We start from the raw sequence: 22,069 nt of genomic DNA, 5'->3' as shown, positions 1-22,069 counted from the left end.
CTTTTCTTTGTAGAGTTGTTCATCTGTGATTAGTTAGTGTGGAAACATAAAATAGATGTAGAACTGAAGTCTGAAAGGTGAGAATACTGTATTGAATCACAAGTGGAAAGGAGCTTGCTGATCTTCACTGCACTGTTCCTATATAGTGTGGCATTACTGTCACACTGGAATTACTCTGCCAAAGATGTCAGAGTTTGGAATAAGGGGGTGAATCGCATATTTAAAATATGATTTCACTGACAAAGCTCTGAGCAGAGCCTTAGGCAGTGTGTTTTCATATTGCAGTGAGAGAGCCAGAAGAATTAGTCTCTCAGTTAACTGGGGTTTCTAGTTCATCAGTGCTGTTTAAGTTTCGAACCAATACCTACTGATTAGAAGTATTACATGCCAAATTGGCAGTGGACTGTCTAGTTTAGTAATATTTGCAAAAGATGAAACATGATTATGAAAAATGCTGAGCATCCTTGAATTCCAATATCTTGTGGGATTAAGTTCCTGTATACAAAATACTCTAACAGCGTGCTTTATTGTGACAACCTAGTCTCGCGTGATGAATATGCTGAGTTGTATGTCTCTCTTACTTTCGTCAAAATCAGACTGACTAGTACATTTTTAAATGTAGTATGTTTATTGTTCTGTAATGCTTTCTTTTGTCAGAAGGGAAAAGAGGTGGATACAATCAGTATGTTTTGCTTTAAAGGCTTAATTATGAAAATGGTAAAAGTTGTTTAATTAATTAAAGGTGGTGTTGTCTTTTGATGGAACCTAAATTAAAGGTGTCCAACCGTTGCAATTTTTGAAATGGAATTTTTCAGTATCTGCAGTATTGATGGTTCAAACTAAATAGGTGTCTCTAAAGATGGATTTTATCATTTAGCAGCCCATGTGAAGCCAAATCTGTAAGTAGCAACCTGCATATGCTACAAAAATGATCTTATAGGTTATATTTACATTTTAATTAACTTTTATTCTTATAACAATTGGTATTTTGCGTCCTATTTAAGTATGTGATTTCATTGGCTCATTATAGAAATAATATTATTTGAGAAACCTTTAAAGCCTAATATAAGAACCATATTCTACAGTATATTATAAACCTTGAATTTCAACAGAATGAAATAGATCATGTCTGACAGGTTCTGGTTTTGGAGATTTGCAAGTTCAGTGGAAGTGACACGAGTAAATGCTGATATGCTTTAGCTGCAGTTATATTAAATATTTTCAGTAATGAGACATTTACTAAACGACTAAAGAGAAGGTGCTGCTGAAGCCATAGGTGGAGCTTTTGTGGCTCAGATTCTCATAAAAGTGTCAGCACATGTTTGCATAAATATTAGGATATGAAAGAGTAATTGATTCTTTGCTGCTATACTCACTACTCCAGTTTTATTTATGTTCTCTAGTGTGGCTGTTTGTTACCAGGTTCCGTGGTAGATTCAGGAGAGGAGTCAGGAAAGATGGCAAATATGTATCAGTTTTCGTAAATCTTTGTGAAACACTTATAATGATCTACCTGTTAAAGTTGAGCTATTAAAATAGCAAGTAGCCTTTGATAGGACCCAAGACTCATTTCCATTTGCTCACATTGCCATTGTGTTTAATGATCCAGTAGATAATGTAATAAAGAAAGAGATTATTTTCAGTGTGTAAGTGTAAGGTTGCTACCTGGCAGTTTTTCCTTGCTGGCTCAGGCGTAAAAGTCAGTTGAGGATAACAGAAATAACAATTGTAATGGTTAAGGTACAGTATTTCAACAGGAGGATAATGCAGAGGGATTTCTCTGTTGCATATCAATCCGTAAAAGGTTTGATGTAAAGCGGAATAGAGAGGAGTGAAAAGTTGTAGATTTAAGGCCCGCAGTGTCAGCTAGTGAGCACTGGTTAAGTGCAAGTTTACTGTAAAATATTCACAGAATTTAGTTGCTAGACAATTCAAGTACTTTGTTGTGTTTTGTTGCCATATTTCTACTGTTCCAGGATTTTAAGAAAAAGTTTTAAAACTATTTAGCACTATGACCTGACTTTGCATCTGTACTCAGAACTTACTTTGATATAAATGGGAAGATTAGTTGTAGATGACTTAAATTATTAACCGTTTATTCTCATAAACTTAGTAATGTCCTAGAGCAGGCAGTTAGGAAGTATAATGCTGGCATAATGTGCTGAAGTACAGGGACGGGATCCTTTTAAGTGAGAAGTTGACATTACTTGTTCTGGAGCACCTGAAGCATTTCAGAGGTATTACGCGTTATCTGCTGAGAGGCGTATTTTTTTCTTTATACAGGGTGACTTGGTTTGCAGTAAGCTTCATGCTCCTGTTGCAAGACTGCTTTCAGCTTGCTCAGCTGTCTCGCAGCTACACTACAGTTGTCAGTACAAAAATACCCTAACAGCAGGTTGTACGCAGACACTTTTGCTCTTGTGCTGAATTTGCAATTTATGTGCTAGCCTGCCCTTGCCAATAACTTTAAGAGCTGAAACTCCTTTAATGACAGAAATGTTGATACTTCAGTCTGATACTTTTAGGAATCGAGCTAACTTTTATAAAAAATAAAACTGTTTAAGAAAGCTTTTAAAAAATAAAATTTCTAGAAGTCTACATTTGAGGGAGAGTAATCTTTACTACACTTTTTTCCATTCCATTATCAGGTGGAGTTGAGTTGTCCAAAGGAGATGGCATGGAAAGTGAATATGTACAGAGGATACTTAGCAATCTGCCATCCGGAAGAGCAACAGCTTAACTTCATTGAGCGTCTGGTAGAGATGGCGAGTAGTTTAGCTATTCGAGAATGGCGAAGGCTTCCTCACGTTGTCTCGCATGTTCATACTCCCCTTCTCCAGGTAAGAATGAAAAGTTTTTTATTGCCAGTTACTTTGCAGTAGGTTTCAGGACTTCTAGTAATTGTGAGCATAAAATATTTTACTGTATAGTACTGACTGATTTTTGTAATGGTATTTTTTTGTTAAAAGTTGCAGAAAGTGCATTTTGGTTTGAATTTCTTTTAAAGTTTTTATAGTTTACCTGAATCCGTTCTGTTTGTGGCATACAGAGGTAGCTATTTAAAAATTGATCAGGTGGCTTAGTTTTTTTTGTGGGCTAATGCATATTGCACTGCAGTACTTGGAGATCTTTAACATTCAGTGGATTTTAAAGTGAGGACCTTTTTCAGTGGGTATATTATTGCATTAAGTTATTTGCAGAAGTGTTGAAATAGTCTCCTAAGTGTTCTTTTCAGTTAAATGTGGTATGGAATTTTGTCAACTGTAATATAATCCCGTATTTTTTCATTTTAATTTTTTTTTTTTTTTTTAAAATCTGACCTAACTGTTAATGCTCTGTACGGGAAAAGTGTATTTAGAAATGCTGGTGTTTCTTTGAGGAGTAGTGTTCTGAACAGGCTGAGCAAATTCTGGACATCCCCATGGCTTAAGCATTAATATCAAAGAACCAAAACCTATAGAAGTCTGTTTTTAGTGCGGGACTTTTCAGGTGAATGCTACTACCTTCAGGAAAACTACTGTAGGTTCTGGCCAGTGTGAGCTTTACCTTTTCTTTGTCAGTTCTATATGAAATTACTAAATGTTCTGATTTGCATCAGGGGAAGGAAGTAGGAAGGAGTCTAGTCTTTTAAGTATATGATATTTCTCATTGGACAGGGAGTTCCAATACAAGTTCTACTGAAAAGGAGAGTGGATTCTATTAGATAAACTGATGAGTGTACCTCAAAGCTTCATGCATTGGTCTTCAGCTTCATTAGTTGTCCAGCTAGCTCATTTGGCAGGTTCTGTTCAACATTGCATTAAAATCTTGTAGTAATGTTGTAAAAAGAATGTCCATGTTGAATCACATTGCTTCATAGGCTGCCAGCTACAGGAAAGAAAATTTCTTTGGTCTGGGTGGAAGGCCATGTTTCAGAAATGCTCCTTGTCTACATGTGGGTACACATCGTCCAAATTTAGTTGTGCTGATTTAATAGGTTACTGCTGCCAACTAATTGGTTCATTTTAATTCCAGTCTGGTTTGGAGCACTCATGTGAGTAGGTCAGCTGGAAGATTTTTGAGTGAGTGGTAACTTCTGTCAGGGGCCTTTTGCTGAACTGAGAAGGAAAGGACTGCTGGATTCAGAAGTAGATGGAGCCCTGTGGCCTTGCTAGTTTGTTGTCTGAAAGAGATCTATATGCTTTCTGGACAAAAATGGACAAAGCAAGCATGAAGTTTTGCGAGAAGCTTGCTTCTAAAGTAGGGGCAGAATTCTGGCAATGAAGCAGTGAGCTGTCCTGTCCAGAGAGAATAGAGGGACAGCTAATGAATTTGGCGTTAAAAGAGCTTTAAAAACAAACAAATAAACAAAAACCCCAACACCTCCCCCAAAAAAGCAAATTAAAAAACCTTGCCAAAAGTTGAGTATTATCTAATCTTAAGTAGCTTAATTCTTTGTCAAGAATATTTAAAACAGGGGAAGAAGTCTTGAATTTCATACGGTCCTGTAAAAAATCTGCAGTATATTGCTGATAACTTTTAACAGCACTGATGTTCAAATAAACTCTTTCATGTGTGCTTGAATCCTTGACTTCCAAATGATGAGCACTGGGTTGTCCAACTGTGTACAGAGAGGATGGGGAAAGCTAAAATTTTTTGTGCTGTTTTCCTACTTATTTACTTTTTTCTTAACTCTGTTATGCATTTGTAGGATAAGGTAGAGCTCGCTGGCTTCTGAGTCATAAAAGCATTTTGCTCTCAAATGGGGGTGCACTATTTTCTCTTTCTCTAAAGAAGCGTGCTTGGGATAAGGAAAGTAAAAGATTACTCTTTCATACTTGCTAAGCAGTTTCTTAATGCTTATTTAAGTATACTGTATTGTAGCCCTCAAATAATTAAAAAATATTACAAGGCAAAGAATGTACTCTTTTCCAGAATTTATTTAAACGTAAATGGGTTTTAAGATGTTGTACCGAGGTACATCTTTATTTTTGCTTCTGCAAAATATTTTATTTTGTTCATGCAACATTGACAATTCAATTTCAAGACAAGATGTGTTTAAATACTGTGCTTTTAGTCTTTCTCTTTGGCATACGTATTACTCACAAATGGCCCACTTAGAAAATGAGGGAAAAGTACTTGTTTCTTGTAAGAACTTGTACGAAGCTTGTAAGAACTTAGGACCATTTTTTTTCAGACCTCAAGAAATATATTTTGTGAAGCAGATGGCACAACTCTGATAATATAGAATATGCAGTTTAATTATTACATGAGAAGAAATAACACCTATTGCAGGGTGAAAAATGCATGGCTCGTGTCATTTGCAACTTTTACACATATTTCACCATAACAAAAATGGACTCCTGTTTCCTTTTGACATGTATGAAATGTCAACATATACACAGTATGTGGTCTGGACAAAACATGCCATTCATCTGTCATTTAGGCTGACTGTGTCCCTGTTCAGGTGTCCTGATAAACACGCACCTGAGGAAGATTAGCTCTTGTTACTGTCGAGGGAGCCTTACATCTCCAGGGGAGGAATTCTGGAATATATCTGTGTAACACAATCTGAACTTTCATAACAGGGATGCGTTTCTTGATGGACCAGGGCTAGGAGAACTATGAATGAACCTTACCTGTAGAAATGCAGAGGATCTCACTTTGTGAGTTCTGTTTGATATAGAGGCTTCTGTAATTCTGTTTAAGACCTGTAGTTTCACCCTGCGTGTCATGGCTGTTGTGATGCATGCGCAGCTAAATCTGCGTGGTCTAAGGTACCTCTACTAAAATGTGTGTATATGTGGGTAGAGCTTGCACAGCAGCCCATACCTCCGTACTTTAATATGAGTCAATGCATCAGATAAAGTGAATAAATATGGAATTCTTCTCCATATTGGGAGGAAGTTGTCAAGTAAATAGGTACGTTTCGTTTGTTTGAGCTGATACAATACAACTAGAAGGCTTCTTGATGAAATTAATTCCTTCCTGCTAAGTTTTCACTGATATTTCAGGTTTTTCCTCCACTAAGACTGGCAATATCTGCAGCATGAAAGGATTAGTATTGCTAAATAAAGTATTTAAATGCTTTCAGATATCAGTTAAAACAAGCTTTTAAAATAATCTAATATGTATATATATTCCTCATGAAGAAGTGATAAATTAATCAATGACTGACAGAGGTAAAATGCAGCCGTGAATTTGCACTGCAGTAATTACTTTTTTTTTAATATCAGATAGTATGTGATTAAATACCTGTGAGAAAATTAAATTTACATGATGAATAGGTGTAGGATGAAGGTTAAGCTATTGTGAGAGCTGATACTGAGATGATTGTAGGAAAATATTACTTTGTTTAATTTATTTTGTTTCAAGAGTTTTCAGGCTGTAAATTTGGACTGCCTCTTTTTAATAGTTATTTTATTTGGCTGATTAACAATGAATACAACTGTTATCTGCCAAGAGGTAGCTTAGAGAATACTACATTGGTTTTATTGTACTCAGGTAATTAAATTCCATTAAAGTTTCTGGGCCTTTTCTTCAGGTTGTTGAAGTTTTAACAAAATGTCTGCTGCCTTTAGTAGGTTGGAGACGACTGCCATCTTCTGTTTGTTCCTCTCATTAATTTGAGGATAGTAGATGGCAGGGAAAAACCATCCTTAACTTCAGTAACTTTTTAAAGCTAAGGTCTTTGCAGAACATCTTAAAGTAACACCTTCAGGAGCGCGTGGCTAGTGTTTCTGTATGTTCAAGTTTCTATTAAGAAGTCACATCATGACCAGGGAATTTATACTGATAAGTTCTGTTAAAAGTTTTGTTTCAGATCAGTATTTTTACTTCGTTATTGTATTTAGCACACTGTATATACATATATTTACTTTTGCTTGTCTACACTTAGGGTTGGTGTAGTAAGTCCAAACCAGTATGCTAGAATTGAATAATTAAATGTAAATTAAATTTAAATTTAATTTAATCATTCATAGAGATTTTTTTCCAACAGGGAAGTTGGCCAGCTTATTGTACTATCCTTTACAATACTTTATGTTGTTAACGCTTTCCAGGCAGCACAGCAAATAATTGAACTTCAAGAAGCAGCCCAAATAAATGCAGGATTGCAACCAACTAACCTGGGGAGGAACAACAGCTTACATGATATGAAGACTGTTGTAAAGACTTGGAGGAACAGGTTACCTATTGTGTCAGATGATTTATCCCACTGGAGCAGCATTTTCATGTGGAGACAACATCATTACCAGGGTAAAACTGCCTGGTCCAGCATGCATTCATCATGTAATTTTCCAGACAACACATTGTTTGAAATAAGCTATTTCTTCTTCTTTCTTTTCTTTTTTTTTTTTAATTTAAACATACAAGACTGTTGTTGATTTTGTCAAGTGTGTGTTTTATTCAGTTTCCATTTGTTTCAATATCTTAAGTCATCATTTCATGTGTATTGCTGTATGTATATAATTAAATTTGTGGTGACAAACTTTTCATTTTTTGTTTCTAGCCATTGTAACTGCATATGAAAATAGTTCTCAGCATGATCCTAGTTCCAATAATGCTATGTTGGGAGTTCATGCTTCTGCATCAGCAATTATCCAGTATGGAAAGATAGCTCGAAAACAAGGGCTGGTCAACGTAGCTCTGGATATACTGAGTCGCATTCATACAATTCCAACTGTGCCCATTGTGGACTGCTTTCAGAAGATTCGCCAGCAAGTTAAATGTTATCTTCAGCTGGCTGGAGTCATGGGCAAAAATGAATGTATGCAGGTACGGTAGCTTTAAAGTTGTTGTTGAATTACAAGGGCCATCAGATACATGGATTTAAATAAACTGTCTGTATACAGAACAGGGTCTGAGTTTTGTTGGCCATGTTATACCATGCATAGGGTGTTGTTTTAAGTAATGCTGTTAGTCAAAAGCAGACATTGTCCTCTTTGAACTGAATTCTGTGAATATATTAAAAATTAGCGCGCAAAAAAAAAAAAGTGGAGATAACTTTTTTAAAAAAATCTTACAAGATAGATAAATGGAAGGGGCTATGAAAATTATACTATTTACCGTAGGAAGAAACAACACTATTGCAAGACTAACTGAAGCTCTGTCTGACTTATGAATGATGGATGCTGGCATACTGAGGTGAAATTGTATGTGTTAAAAGGAAAGGATAAAACGTGATTGTAGGCAAAACCCACTGACATGATTATAAGGTCAGCAAACTGGGACCTTATAATAATATTAAAATATAAATAATAATAACATGAAAAAGGTGGAAAAGATAACCCATCACCTGATTAATGCCATCTATGGCATCTAATAGATTTGTGTAGGTTAGTGGAAGCTTAAAATTGTTAGTACAGACTTTTTAAAATGTGAATTAAAATCTAGAAACTGATGCCATTTACATTTTAAGAGACTATTTTGGCTGTTTTTTTAATGGCACTTTCATTTTAATAAAACCTTCCATTTTAGAAGGCTTTTCTCACTAAGGCTTATTTAACAGGGTCTTGAAGTCATTGAATCAACCAATCTGAAGTACTTCACCAAGGAGATGACTGCTGAGTTTTATGCATTGAAGGGAATGTTCTTGGCGCAGATAAACAAGTAAGTATGCTGGCTGGAAGAGGCACTAGCACACATCTGAGAACAATGCAGCTGAAGTATTTCAACACAGTATTTGAGCAGGGAAGTTGTTCCATATGTTTATACCAGCCTAAGATTTGTCACTACAGTATAAGAAAGTAAAAGAATACATCAGAGTACCTTTGCAGTTTGAAGATGTAATGGTTGGTCATATTCCTAAGTATCGTATGAAAGAACTAGTTAAAACAAGCATTGTACCAGTACTTTTTTAAAAAGTTTTATATTTCAAGGGATGAGATGGGAAGAGGCAGGGAAAATAGGTTTGGCCAAAGCTTTGCAGCTTAAGATAACCTTTTTTCACCCTGCCCCCAGTTCCCTGAGTACTTAGACAAACTGATGGCTCAGTGTAGTTGACAAAAGGAGATTGCTTTAATTATGTTCTCAATGTAAATATTGCAAATAAAACCAAGGGAAAAAAAATAGCCTAGTCTACAAGCTTACAGCTACTTAAACAAAATTAGCCTACCTCTTTTTTTTCCTCTCTTTTCTTTTCATTGTTCGTTGTATATGTCCCATTAATAGCTGCAAATGGTCAAGGCATAAGAAAATGTGTGGATCATAGTTCAGAGCGCCTAGACAAGTCTGGTGTGCCATGCAATGTGGAAATGTAACGTTCATTTCAGATAATTGAATTGAAAAGACTAATATGGTGTGCGTTGGAGACATCTTGCATTGTAGCAATTAAACACCTAGGTGCAAACGTTGCCTTCACGCAACTACTTTTGCAATATTTTTGATTTATGCTGACAGGTGTCTTACTATTTTGAGGAAGATCTTTCTTTAATTCAGTAAACAAATATCTCAGCAGTCAAATTTTGTTCGGTGATGCCAAAAAACCCCTTCATTTTCCAACAGCTTTTATTAGCAATGCTGCCATTAAATACCGTGTTACATATGGGTGGAATAATTCCTTTATTGCTACATTGTGGGCACTTATGGAATGAAATCCATCAAGTTTTAAGCTGTAGACTGCAACCTCACATAGTGATTTAAGACAGGAAATGATTAATATCTTCTTCTGTGGATGCAGGAGAGAATATTAGATAAGGAGAATGTAATTACTTGGATGGAAAGCGCAATGGGCTTCTTTTATGGCCAAAGTGAGCTTAGTTTCACTTGAGGTGTAAAGAGAAGTGTCCCTCCCCTATTGGATTTTTTTCAATTTCTATTTTACATTTTTTTAAAAACTTGTGCAGATAAAGTAAAAGGCAGCTAAACTGTCTCTATTCATTCTTCCAGGAGAGAATGGATAAAGGTTTCTGTGTAAACATGGTTCTGATATACTTACAATTTCTTAATTTTGCCAGAAAACATAAAGGCATTTTTTTTTAGTACTGCAGCTGAGGTCGGGAATTTAGGAAGGTTACAGTTAGAAACAGTGGGAGTGTTGAACCTGAGAACGTGTGGCTACTGATTACCTGTGTGTCAACTAAACTGGATGTTAAAGGTCACCTCTGCTCTTGCATCTCCCTGTGCTCCCCATTTGCTGAGCAAGGTGATAGAAACCATTTTTTAAAAGTCATCTCAGGTGTCAAGAGTGATGGATTGTAGAGAGGGAGAAAAGAAAACTGACTGAAAAGTCTCCTTTTTAGAAAGGGGAAGTAGTGATTCAGTGTCATCTATCAGGTTGCTGCTGTGGTAGTTTGCTTTGAAACCTCGAGGTAGGGTGCAGAAAGCCTCTGAAAGCAAGTAACATATTCGTGTAACATAGAAACTAATGTATATTTTGAAAGACAAAGTCGCTTTTTTTTGTATCTGTTTGCCTCAATAGCTAGTAATTTTAATTTATCACTGTAATCCTCCAAGCTAATATTTTTATATAAAAATGCTTCACAGTTAATTTTAAAATACTAGTTGTAAAAGCATTATGTTACTTTTTTGCTGTTTATTTCAATACTTATTCTGCAAGGGAGAAGTGGAGCACTTTCTGCTAATAAGGAATCTTGGAACGCATTCAAAGTTTCTTTATTTCAGTAATGTGTATGTGGGTTTTCTCATCCTTTATTTTTATGCCTGAAAAGTTACATAGATGCAATGGGTATATATGTATTGGGATGAATCATGCTGAATCTTTAACTAGGAACACGTGAGGAAACCTGGAGAAGACTTCAGAAGTATCAAACAAATAGTCTTCTGGTTACCAAGAACTGTGTGATTAACCTTCATACTCCTTCACTTTTCCTGTTGAAAAATAGACTTTTAAAGCCTTGGGGATGAGGAACTGATTTTTTTTTTTCAGATAACGTTGATTATAAATTTTTTTTTTATGACTTGGGTGGGAGAACAGTTAAGTAAGACATAGTCCTCCAAAAGATACCGATTTTAACATCCTCTCAATATTGCTTTTCCGTACTCCCTTTTTTGCTCAGCAGAGAATCCCTTTCTAATGTGTTTGCTTCTGCTCTTGTGTTATCGTTCGTTCTTCTTTCTCCCAGTATCATTGCTTGGGTTGCAATTGCAGTGCACTGCAAGTTTGTTTTTTTTTTTTTCAGGGAGTATCTGGAGATCTTGGACACCTAGATAATTGTTTCCATTATGAAGCATTTACTTTCATAGGTGCTGAACTTTAAGGAAAGCTAAGACCTTACTAGAGAACTTAATACTCAATGCTATTTTCCAATGAAGAAAGTAATTGAGTACCCTATCAGAAATCTGACTCTTACATAATTTAGTAACATTTTGTTAATATAAAACTAATATTATTACTTGTCACAATGCAGGTCTGAAGAAGCAAACAAAGCTTTTTCTGCAGCTGTGCAAATGCATGACGTGCTAGTAAAAGCATGGGCAATGTGGGGTGATTACCTGGAGAATATCTTTGTGAAAGAACGTCAGCTTCACCTGGGTGTGTCTGCTATTACTTGCTATCTGCATGCATGTCGTCATCAGAATGAGAGCAAATCAAGAAAATACTTAGCAAAGGTAAGATCTAGATGTTTAAAAAAGAATTGGAGCTCCACCCCTTCAGAAAAGGCTGGGATAATGTTCAATGCCCAGATTGTCCAATTAGAGAAATATCGGTTACTGATGGAAAGCTTTAATTTACACGGAAAGTCTACATATGGTTGCTGTTAGGTCATTGCGTGTAACTCACCTTTGTTTTTTTTTACTTCATTGGGATATTGGGGTTGTTGGTTTGTGGGATTGTTTTTTTTTTTTTTAAAGGTGTGGAACCTCTGTGTCAGAGAAAGGGGACAAATCATATTCAGCATTTCTAATCTATAATGCAGTGAAATATCTGCAGAAAGGCATTCTTCGATGCTTTAAAAAGTAACATAATTTAATGTCCGTTTATCATTACTATGGATGGTTCATATTAACTTTTACCTCAGTATTGCATTTTATTCCAGATGGCTTTTTCTTTAAATTTTTACTCTAATACAACAATTTCAGCCAAAGTTCTTTGCCTTACGTATTTATCAGTTTTGGGGATATTTGCTTTAGTCTCTCTTTTGAAGAAAATTTCAAAAATGGTAGCAGAGTGTGAAGGGCAATATATTTTGAACATGAAACAAACACAGAAAATATTTTGGTTTTTTAGATTGAAGATGGTCTCCATAGCACTCTGGAGTTTATTCTCCCTGTCTGATTGCATAACTGCTAGTGATTTTTTTTAGTCAGTGCTTAATATATTTGCATTTAAATTAAATTGTAGAAAAAGTATCATTAGGGGTGGACAGTTAAAGTAATGAAAAACACCCAAAGAAATACTTAAGCTCTTGCTTCAAAGTTAATTTATCTGAATAGCGTATTTTAGGTTCTATAAACATGCCTCATTTTCCACCCACTCCAACCAAAAACCCAAAGAATTTGTGGAATGCTGTCACGTTCATTGGATTTTTTCTGTCTTGTTTCATAGCAAGTAGTACACTTATATTTATTTTTTACATCCTTTAAATCTTATTTCTAGGGGAAAAAATTACATTGGGCAGGCATAATGAATGTAAGTTCTTGTGTCCAAGGAGGCTTTGACACTTACAAGGACTCCACTATCATATTAGTAAAATATCTGTGGGTGTTTTTTCTGCATCATATGATTGACAAGTCTTGAATTTAAGCCCTGAGATGTCCTCTTGACATTCTCTTCTAGGTTCTTTGGCTGCTGAGTTTTGATGATGATAAGAACACTTTAGCAGATGCTGTAGACAAGTACTGTATCGGTGTCCCACCCATTCAGTGGTTGGCCTGGATTCCACAGCTGTTGACATGCCTGGTTGGCTCAGAGGGCAAACTCCTTCTGAACCTCATTAGTCAGGTAGGCACAGATGATGATCACTATTTCTTTATTGTCTGTAATCCTTGTATTCAAGGTGTGGTACAAATATTTTTCAAAGCCAATTAAGAAAATGCTACGCTTTAAAAATTTTATTGTTTGCAACTTTTGATGAATTAAAGAATGCTTATTTCTCTCTTTAAGTAGAATATTTTAGATTTCAAAGCGAGTGTTACTTAATGAGATTAAATCCGGTGAAATTGTGTGCCATATGTGCATAAGGCATTATAGCGTTCCCTCTGGGATTCTATTTATTACATTTTTGTGGCCATTATAGAACACATTTAGAAATATATAGTTAAATGCTTGTAATGTAGGAGTAGGGATGAAGAAGTGTTAGCTTTAGTGACTAAAAGACAAACTATTTCATTAGTGCTTTGTTTTTTATTAGACTTAATTTTAAAAAACCAAGGCTCTGTCTGTCACCATCAGAAGTCTTTTCCAGGGCCGTGTAAATTTTCACTTGAAGTTTAGCATGACAAATCATGAGACAAATAAGGATAAGGTTTAGGGAGTTAGATGGAAAAACTGGCTTCTTGGATTTGTACCTCTAGATATGAGTTTTGATTAATCTTGCTTTGGGATTTTAAGATTTTACATCCTATTGCTGTCTGCTCTGGAGTAGAGTCTAAGAACAGAACATGTATACTGTGTCTTAGTATAAAGTGGTTTTAGTAGTAAAAATATTAGTTTAAGCAAGTTGGTAGACTAAGGGAGAATAAGTGCTGCCTTCTTTCTGTTAATGTGTTTTTAGATACTGTTTTGTTATGGCTTAGTGCAAACAACGTTCAAACATCGTGTTTTCAGAGATGTTAACTGTGCATGGTCTAACTCCAGCTCTTTAGCATGCACACAATCTTGGAAGCATTTTGGTGTTTGTTCATTCAGGTTAATGTAAAACAGTTGTGAAGTCCTATTAATGTATCGGTGAATTTATGAAGCTCTCGCGTTAGCCTATACCCCAGGCCACTTCTCTCTGCAGTGCTCCACTGTTTGCTGAAAACTGGCGAAGGACAGCCGATATGCTGAGTTCCTCAGAGTATTCTTTTTCTTTCCTTCCCTCCACTCTTGATTTTTGAGATATGGACTTGATGATCTGTGTGGGTCCTTTCCAACTCAGGATATTCTATGATTTTATGATATCCAGCTACTTTTATACTATCCCTTATCTTTGCTCTCTCAAAGCTCTGAAAATGTGTATTTTTATAGCGAGAAAATATGTCCATGTGTGTTTGCATGTGCACTGATACTTGTGTACATAAATCTAGGGGTGTGTGTGTATGTATGCTTATGTTTTGTTTCTTCTCTCTCCATAAAATTAAAATGAAACTTTGAAGACACCATGCACCAAAACAGCTTAAGAAAGCTGGTATTGTCTTGCAACACCAGCGTGCTCAGCTGTCTTCTGAAGGAAGACAGAAAAAACTTAATTCAAGGAGTTGTAGATGTGTTTTATTTGTTAAGATCTTATAAAATTTTTAGAAGTGACTGCCTACTTGGAAGTCCTAATGTAGCTGGAGCTTAGGCTCATAAATATCACAAATATTTTTGTTTATCTTGCCTTTAAACTTCATAGAAGGAATACAAAATAAAAAATACCAATTTTTCTGTGTTGATAATTTAAAACTCTAGGTTTGCAGAAGTGTGCAGAAACTTCACAATTCTCTTAAAATAATTTACTCTTGAATTACAGCATGAAGCATGTGTGTGTCAAGTTAGTAATCTGCCATAAACATTGCTGAACAGTTAAATACCGTTGCAAATTTTCTACCACTTGCCATACCCATTTGGATAGAGGAAAAATCCATGATTTAGTAAAATTGTGACTGGAGAAGCCTCTAATCATGTCTTAAGATGTGCTCTGTTGTGGGTAGTACTTAGACACATCAGTTCTTTCCTTTAATAAGTACTGAGATTTACAGATTTTAAAGGGGATGCTGAATGTTAATAGCTCTTCAGGTGGTTTTTTTTGGTGTGTTGTGGTTTTTTTTTTTTTTTAATGGAAGCCATAAAATGTTCTTTATTTTTGGGTGAAATTGGTGTCCCCTTACATTAAGTGCCACAATTAGGTTGAGTAAAGTTACTCTCTAATGGGCCTTCTTATCAAGTATCATGTGGCTCACTGGGAGTTGTGGCCTAATTTAAAGACTAACCGCTGTCATTATGTCTAATTTTCTTCTGTTATGTACGTGAGTAAGATCTTTGAACTGGCCCGGCTGATACTCTGGCATTATGCTGTTTTCAGGTTTCCTATGGAATATGATCTGGAAGCCCTAATTAGGTAATACCTTCCTTAACAGTGTGTGTAGGGAGTTACTGTTTCATCCTCTTAGGGTGTCTGTTACTGAAAGAATCTTTAATTTCGTAGTTTTCCATAAGCTGTTATTTAAAACAAGGAGCTGATTATTACTGAATTGCACTAATTTACAAAGAGAATCTGTATGTATTATGTCCTATTGTCAGAAATATGTATATTTGTATCTCCAAATAGGTGGGAAGAGTATATCCCCAAGCTGTCTACTTCCCTATCAGGACCCTGTATTTGACCTTGAAGATCGAACAACGAGAGCGCTACAAAAGCGGTGAGCTTGAAATGATCGAATTGTTTTGTCTCTTTGTAACCTAGCTATTACTTTGAGTTTCACCTGATTTTACTGGGAAAATAGATTCTCTAGAAAACATACCAATTTATCAAGGCTAAGGAAGGAAATTCTTGATAACTTTGCCTTTGTTCATTTGTTTCTGTGAAGTTAAATCTACAGATGGCCTGAGCTGTCTTGAATTTTCTTGACTAAAATATAAACCCTTCTTGGTGAAATCTCCTTCATTCTCATGTCACCTTAATTATTGAGAATTGTATGTTCTTTGCTGGATTTTTATCTTTAAAAATGGGTGGAGAGGTAGAAAATTCTTGGATTACAAATAGATAAGTGCGTCATGATTTTCTGAGATGTTCTAGCCTAATTTTGTTTGGAAGCATGAACCACGCAACATTCAGTTTCTCTTCAAATGAGTCAAACTTTTAAAAATAATTTAACAAAATATCAATTCATGTAACTCAAGTGAGGTAAACTGCTTTCATTGAATAATCTGTACTTCAACATCTCCATAATAACTTCTTGTGAACTTCCAAGTAAAATGAGCATCTAAGTTTACCCAAAATCAATTTTAGCTTTGAAGACTGTTTGGGAGGTGGGGAAAACATGAAGCAACTTGCACTACACTTTTTTTTTTTTAAGAGTAAATCCTATTTAGACTTGTTACGTCAAACGACTCCATGTAATTTAATTATTCTTTTGTCTCATGCTTGAAGAACCCTTCCTTCTGTTCTGTATTCTTTGTTACAAAGTGCATTGTTTATTTAATTGATTTTTTCACTTGGGAATCGGTTCACTAAATTTCTGCATAAAACTTTGAAGGGCGCTGATTAAATAGTGTCATCTTTTTTCTTCTTTTTTTTTGGGTGCTCCATTGGAGGAGGAGGTGCCCACCTACCATAACTCTTCACTATATTCATATCCAGTGACAGAGGTTTCTGTGCCAAATTCTTTGTATTGCCACGTGCTTATTCAGTGATAACCAGTACAATATTTTTCTATAGGTTATGCCACAAACAACTGCTCTGTTAGTGGGTAGTGTGGAAGAGTAGGGGGTCATCTGATAAAGCAACACTCTCTCTTTAATCGCTTTCTGATATAGTTATAGTGCAAGAGATCAGTTGTACTAAAAGATACACTCTATGACAATTTGTATGTAGTTGACACCAGCATGTTTATTCTTCAGTTAAGTGTGAGAGATCTCCCCAAAAGGGAGGGGAGCAAAACCCACATAATTTAAATAATTTGATTCTATATGAAACAATGTCAGTTATTTCAAGACCATGGTTTGGTAGCTAAGGCTACACCTCCTGTGTGTTTTTGAAGAGTGTTTATATCGCTCTGGGTTTGGGAAGTTTGTACCACTGAACAGCATTTGGAGCAGAGTTCTCTTTCTTAAAAAAAAAAAAAATTATTTCTAAAACTAAAATTTTCTGAAGTGCAGTAGGTAATACAAGATCAATACTTAATGCAAATCTAAAGTATATTCTTGGAACAATTTATTTCATGCAGGTTTGTATCAAGTTTATGAAAAGTAAATTATTATTTTTTTTTAATTTTCCACTTTGCAGATTCTGGGCAGCAGCAGCCAAGCTCAGTTGGGAATCAGTCCCACTCTGCCTCAGATCCTGGGCCAATCAGAGCCACTGCACCAATGTGGCGATGCAGCAGAATTATGCACATGCAGCGAGAATTACATCCAACACTTTTGTCTTCTCTGGAAGGCATTGTAGATCAGATGGTCTGGTTCAGAGAGAATTGGCACGAAGAGGTATTTGGCTTTAATACACTTTCATATGTATGTAGCATCTAAGGAAAAGTTAGCTGCAAATATTTATCTACAATTATTTTTAAACATTAATAAACCCTGTTTCTTTTGATTAGTAAACTGATATATTTGTAGAAGTGATTGTTCTGATCAGAGTTTTAAGGAGTTTGGTTATTTCTGGAAGCAGTGCAGAGGTTTCCCAAAATTATTAACTTGATGAATCCCTCTAGGATTTAAGCTGTTGCTTGTACTAACTGAAAATTTATATTCTTACATTAAGTTTCACAGATACCAGTTTCCTTCTTGATCTGGTGTTCTGTGGTGGTGATAATTGTCCTAAGTTTGAATTATAACGGAGAGCAGATGGACATGCCACTCCATTTTCATTTGCCTCTCAAAGTGACAGGCAGTTCTATTCTGACTACCTAGCACAGTGTGTGTTTGAAGAAGGATTCTTCGTATCACATGATTTTCTAATATATTGCAAAATATGAAATCCAAAACTTAGCTGTTCTTGAAAGAGCAAGGTGTACTTTGTGATGCCACATTTCCACTGCTCAGTTTGTTCCTTTGCAGTGCTAATAAGAATCAGTGCTGTTGTTCAGATTGACCCTCTGATGCAATTTAAAAATAGAATTTAAATAGTTTAAAAATTAGTTTAAATAAAGGTTTAAGAGAATAACTTTACTATATATAATGCAGTGTGGAAATAAATACTTGGTGTCAAATCAGAAGGCCTAATCTTCCTGACTATTTTGTGTGTGTGTGTGTGTCTTTTTTTTTTTTTTTTTAATCCTTAGGTTCTTAGACAACTGCAGCAGGGCTTGGCGAAATGTTATTCAGTTGCCTTTGAGAAAAGTGGAGCCGTTTCAGATGCCAAAATCACTCCTCATACACTAAATTTTGTCAAGAAGTTAGTCAGCACTTTTGGAGTAGGACTTGAGAACGTCTCTAACGTGTCCACCATGTTTTCTAGTGCAGCCTCAGAGTCACTAGCTAGGAGAGCACAGGCAACAGCCCAAGATCCTGTGTTCCAGAAGTTAAAAGGGCAATTTACAACAGGTAAATATTGAAAATGTTTTTTTAAATGTTACTTCTAATCCCCAGGGAGGTCCCTCCCCCAAGTTGAATTGTGAAGGCATTTTGCTTTTTTTATTATTCAAGTATATTTCCTGAGAGAAAATACGGAAAACAGCATGTTCTATCATTCAAAAAAACTGAAATAGTTTGTTCCAGTCTTCTGTGGAGTAATAAAAATAATTCAAGTTAAAAACAGAAGTTAACATAGAGAATATTGTTGTGTTTTTGTTACCAAAACTGTGGTGAAATCATATATGTGTTTAAAGTTAAATTAGGTTACTTCACTGTAATATTTTTGCAGTTTGCATAGAACTGCCTGCTATAGATGAGGGACAATAACGATCTCTATTTTACAGTGATGCCAGAATTTAATGAAATTTTCACCCTAGAACTCCGAACAGGCAATATTGTGTGAAGTCTTTCAAAACAGCCTACTTCTGATGAATAAGATTACTTTAGTGTTTTGGATAACTAGATTATAAAAATCCTATTACACAAATTTACATTATTGTTGGGTAAATTGAATCAATAATTTTAATCAGATCTAATAAAAAAGGTACTTCAGGGAAGTAGCTTTTTTGCTTCATTCGTTTTCTCTTTATCAGAGGAGTTACATGTTTGAGTATGTGATGTTGATTCAAAATTCTAAGAAAAGCTTGTGTACATTAGGATGTGGTTTTGATATATTTGGTGAAAAGTATTAAGGGCATGAAGCTATATATGACAGAAGGTGACATTGATTGGCATTAGTGTTTTGGATTGGATTGCCAGGATTTTGAGTTTGCGTAAATTCCTATCTAAACTACATCATCTTTTCCTTAAAGATAACTGTAGAATTAGATGAAAATGAGTAGTTAAGTATAGGTAGTGGGTTTGGGGGGTGTTTTTTGTTTTGTTTTGTTTTTTTTTAAAACCAATTCAAACTTACTAGCTGTTCAAAACTGGAAAGAGAGTTTTTGTGAAGACCTGGGTTTTCATCTTTTTCTGAATCTACTTTTCTCTTTACCCTCCTGGCACTCTGACTTCTGATTCTGATATGAGTTAAAACTCTATTGTCTTAGATTTGATAAAGACTTAAAAACCACCCCCTTTCCATATCAGGCTGGTTCCTCTGCAAAAGCGAATCTTGCATTGAAGAGTTACTCTTTTTAGAATTCTAAGATATGTAAAGTTACCTTAACTTAAAATTGTTTGAGGTCAACACAGCTACTGAGCATTTACAGAGCTTGACAAGTAGACTTGTGCTGTTTTTTCAAGCACTTTACAGATAATGTTGTGAAAATGATTGAACTGATAGGAATCCTGGGCAAGTAACTGATAAGTGAACTGATGGTAATCTTGTGCAAGTAACTCAGTTGTAGATATGGCCTATATATCTTGTGCATGCTATGTATTGCATGACGGCGATTTTGGGGCACAACAGTTGCATGACAGCAGGCAATGAAAGTCCTGAAACATATGATTAAATTTTTAATAGATATGGGGTACTAGGGAGGGAAATAGAAGTAGAAACATTTTATGTGTCTTTGATGGAAGCTTAGAGAGGAAAATATACAGTTAATAAAAGTTTAGACTTGTTTTTAATTTTTAATGATGGTTTATATGTCTTTGCGTTTGGATAGTACTATATTCACCTTTTTTATTGCTATAAGTGTTGATATGCTGAGTTTTTATTCGTTTTGGGTTATTTTTGGACAGTCATAGTACCTCTTAGTTTGTTTCCTTTGAGTGTTAGAGAGTGCTGGGGTTTCAAAAGGAGTAACTGAAAACTAAATACAACACCAGGCTCAAGTCTACAAAATCTGAACTACTGTTTCAGCAAATTTCTAGAGAAAAAATTAAGAAAGTTTAATTACATTTCAGTTACAGTTTTTAGTTAAAATAAAAAATTGAGAGGGTGTTCAGTTTTTATATGCCATTGTGTATTATTTGCATGTCTTTATGACATATAAATGGCATTTAAGGTTTTCAGGCTTGCTATCTAATTATATCGTATCATATATGAAACAAAGGACAGCAACATAGGCCTGGACATAAAAATCACGTAAAGTCATACAATGCAGTGTTTCATAGTAAACTTCAGTTTAATAAGAAGTAATTACTTTCTGTTTTTTTTTTTTTTGTTGAAGAGTTTGTTTTATTTTTCAAGTATGGTTAGACATGAATATCTACAGGATTGAAATAACTATTTTTCTTAGTACTAGATTTTATTTTAATCTAATGTATTCACTTTTAATTCACAGATGAAGTGTGGGAAAAGCAGAAGAAATTAAACTGATATAATTACATATTTTTGTAATCTAATTCATTATGCAGAAAATGAAAATAAGGGTTTTTTAATGAATTTTGCAAAAACAATAGAATGTATATAAATAAATTAATAGGATTGTGATTACTGTACTGAAGATAGCAAAGGCTGTTCTAGCGTTATGTGAAACCATTTGTAAGTCGTGCCTGCTGTGTCCTTTTGTCACACTAGAATGTTTGTTTGTTTTTCTGATTCTTAGTACCAGTTGCATTTAGATGATGGACAGATAATTACAGTGGTTGTGTTCCATTTCAGAAGTATCCAACCCGGGGAGCTGTCTTGGAGTAAACAGTTTTCTTCAGTTATTTCCAGATTAATGTTGACAGCTGTATTTTATAGACACTTTCAACTATGTTTGGTTGCATAATCTCTTCCACCAATGTCTGAGTTGCATCTTGATTCCTGTTTGGAGCCATTGGTGACTGTCTCACAGTTTCTTACATTCTAAATACTTTGTCTGCAGTTGTCTGGACCATTGGAGCTTTGATAGGATGGAAAAAGATGACCTAACGTATAATATTTTAAAACCAAGTTTTTCTTTGAATTTTTTTTTCCCCTGGAACTTCAAATGCATAGTTCTTTGACCATCTGTTCTTTGTTCCCTCTCTGCTTTTTTGCTAAACCTTTGACATCAAAGAACAGGCGAATGCTGAGAAATGCTCCCTTTGAGAGCTCCCTCAGCAGTGAAAGGAGGAGAAAAACTGCCTCAATTGTTCTTTTGTGCGCAGATGATAGTTTAGAGTTTGGATCCTGCTTCGTTCTGCAACCATCTCTCCACTGAAGCTGAATACGAATGGAAAATTCCAAAATATACCCTTAAAGGGCAAGATAATTTTCTTGAGAGTTTTGGCATCCAGCACAATTAATTCTCTACTGCAAATGGAAACTGTAATCAGAAGGAAGCTCCTTGAAGTCCTACTCTTCCTCTGAAGTGTGGGGAGAGGGCAGGGGGAAGAGCTCTGTTATTAATTTTCAGCTTTTTTTAAGGATGATTTTTTTTTTCCCCTTGTCTCAAGACTGAGCATAGTATTACTTGGGTAGCTCTGTCTTTATGTCCATTCGAAGTTTTAGATAACAGGATGTTATCCAGAAAGTCCAGACCAAGAGATAGGAGTTAGCATCATATTTGACCTTGGTCTCGTCTTTGAAGTTTTGGTTTTCTGGAGCTGAGTGATAAACCAGAAGTCCTGCTACGTATTTCTGCTTACCTGTCACTAAGATTTTTCATGTTGGTGCTTTCCAAAAGTTCTTGTGAGTTTAAAAAGAACCTTTGGGAAAATACAGAGTATATGGATGTATGAACAATAACTTCAGAAGCAAGACAGCTCTTTTCTCTCAGAGAACAGTTGGATCTTCTTCAGTACCATATGTGTGAAGGATCTGAACTGCTCTGTGAAACTAAGCTTACGCTTCAG

At 35.3% G+C, this 22,069-nt stretch overlaps 1 protein-coding gene across 7 annotated transcripts in view; it reads left to right on the top strand.

Annotated features, from left to right (window-relative positions):
• The window catches only part of TRRAP (transformation/transcription domain associated protein), a 101,808-nt gene that overhangs the window by 64,922 nt on the left and 14,817 nt on the right, over positions 1-22,069 (top strand). For 5 of the 7 annotated variants that reach the window (XM_075105016.1, XM_075105011.1, XM_075105013.1 and 2 more), the window contains 9 exons: positions 2,649-2,840; positions 7,041-7,269; positions 7,490-7,755; positions 8,489-8,589; positions 11,349-11,550; positions 12,719-12,883; positions 15,393-15,483; positions 17,070-17,269; positions 18,067-18,328. In XM_075105016.1, coding sequence (XP_074961117.1) covers positions 2,649-2,840; positions 7,041-7,269; positions 7,490-7,755; positions 8,489-8,589; positions 11,349-11,550; positions 12,719-12,883; positions 15,393-15,483; positions 17,070-17,269; positions 18,067-18,328 — 1,708 coding nt within the window. The remainder of the gene's footprint in view (positions 1-2,648; positions 2,841-7,040; positions 7,270-7,489; positions 7,756-8,488; positions 8,590-11,348; positions 11,551-12,718; positions 12,884-15,392; positions 15,484-17,069; positions 17,270-18,066; positions 18,329-22,069) is intronic. The other 2 variants (XM_075105018.1, XM_075105017.1) reach the window with 1 other exon arrangement.

The sequence above is a fragment of the Phalacrocorax aristotelis genome, chromosome 10 (assembly GCF_949628215.1).
Source record: "Phalacrocorax aristotelis chromosome 10, bGulAri2.1, whole genome shotgun sequence".
Lineage (NCBI taxonomy): Eukaryota > Metazoa > Chordata > Aves > Suliformes > Phalacrocoracidae > Phalacrocorax > Phalacrocorax aristotelis.
This window is presented reverse-complemented; position numbering and strand designations above follow the sequence as displayed.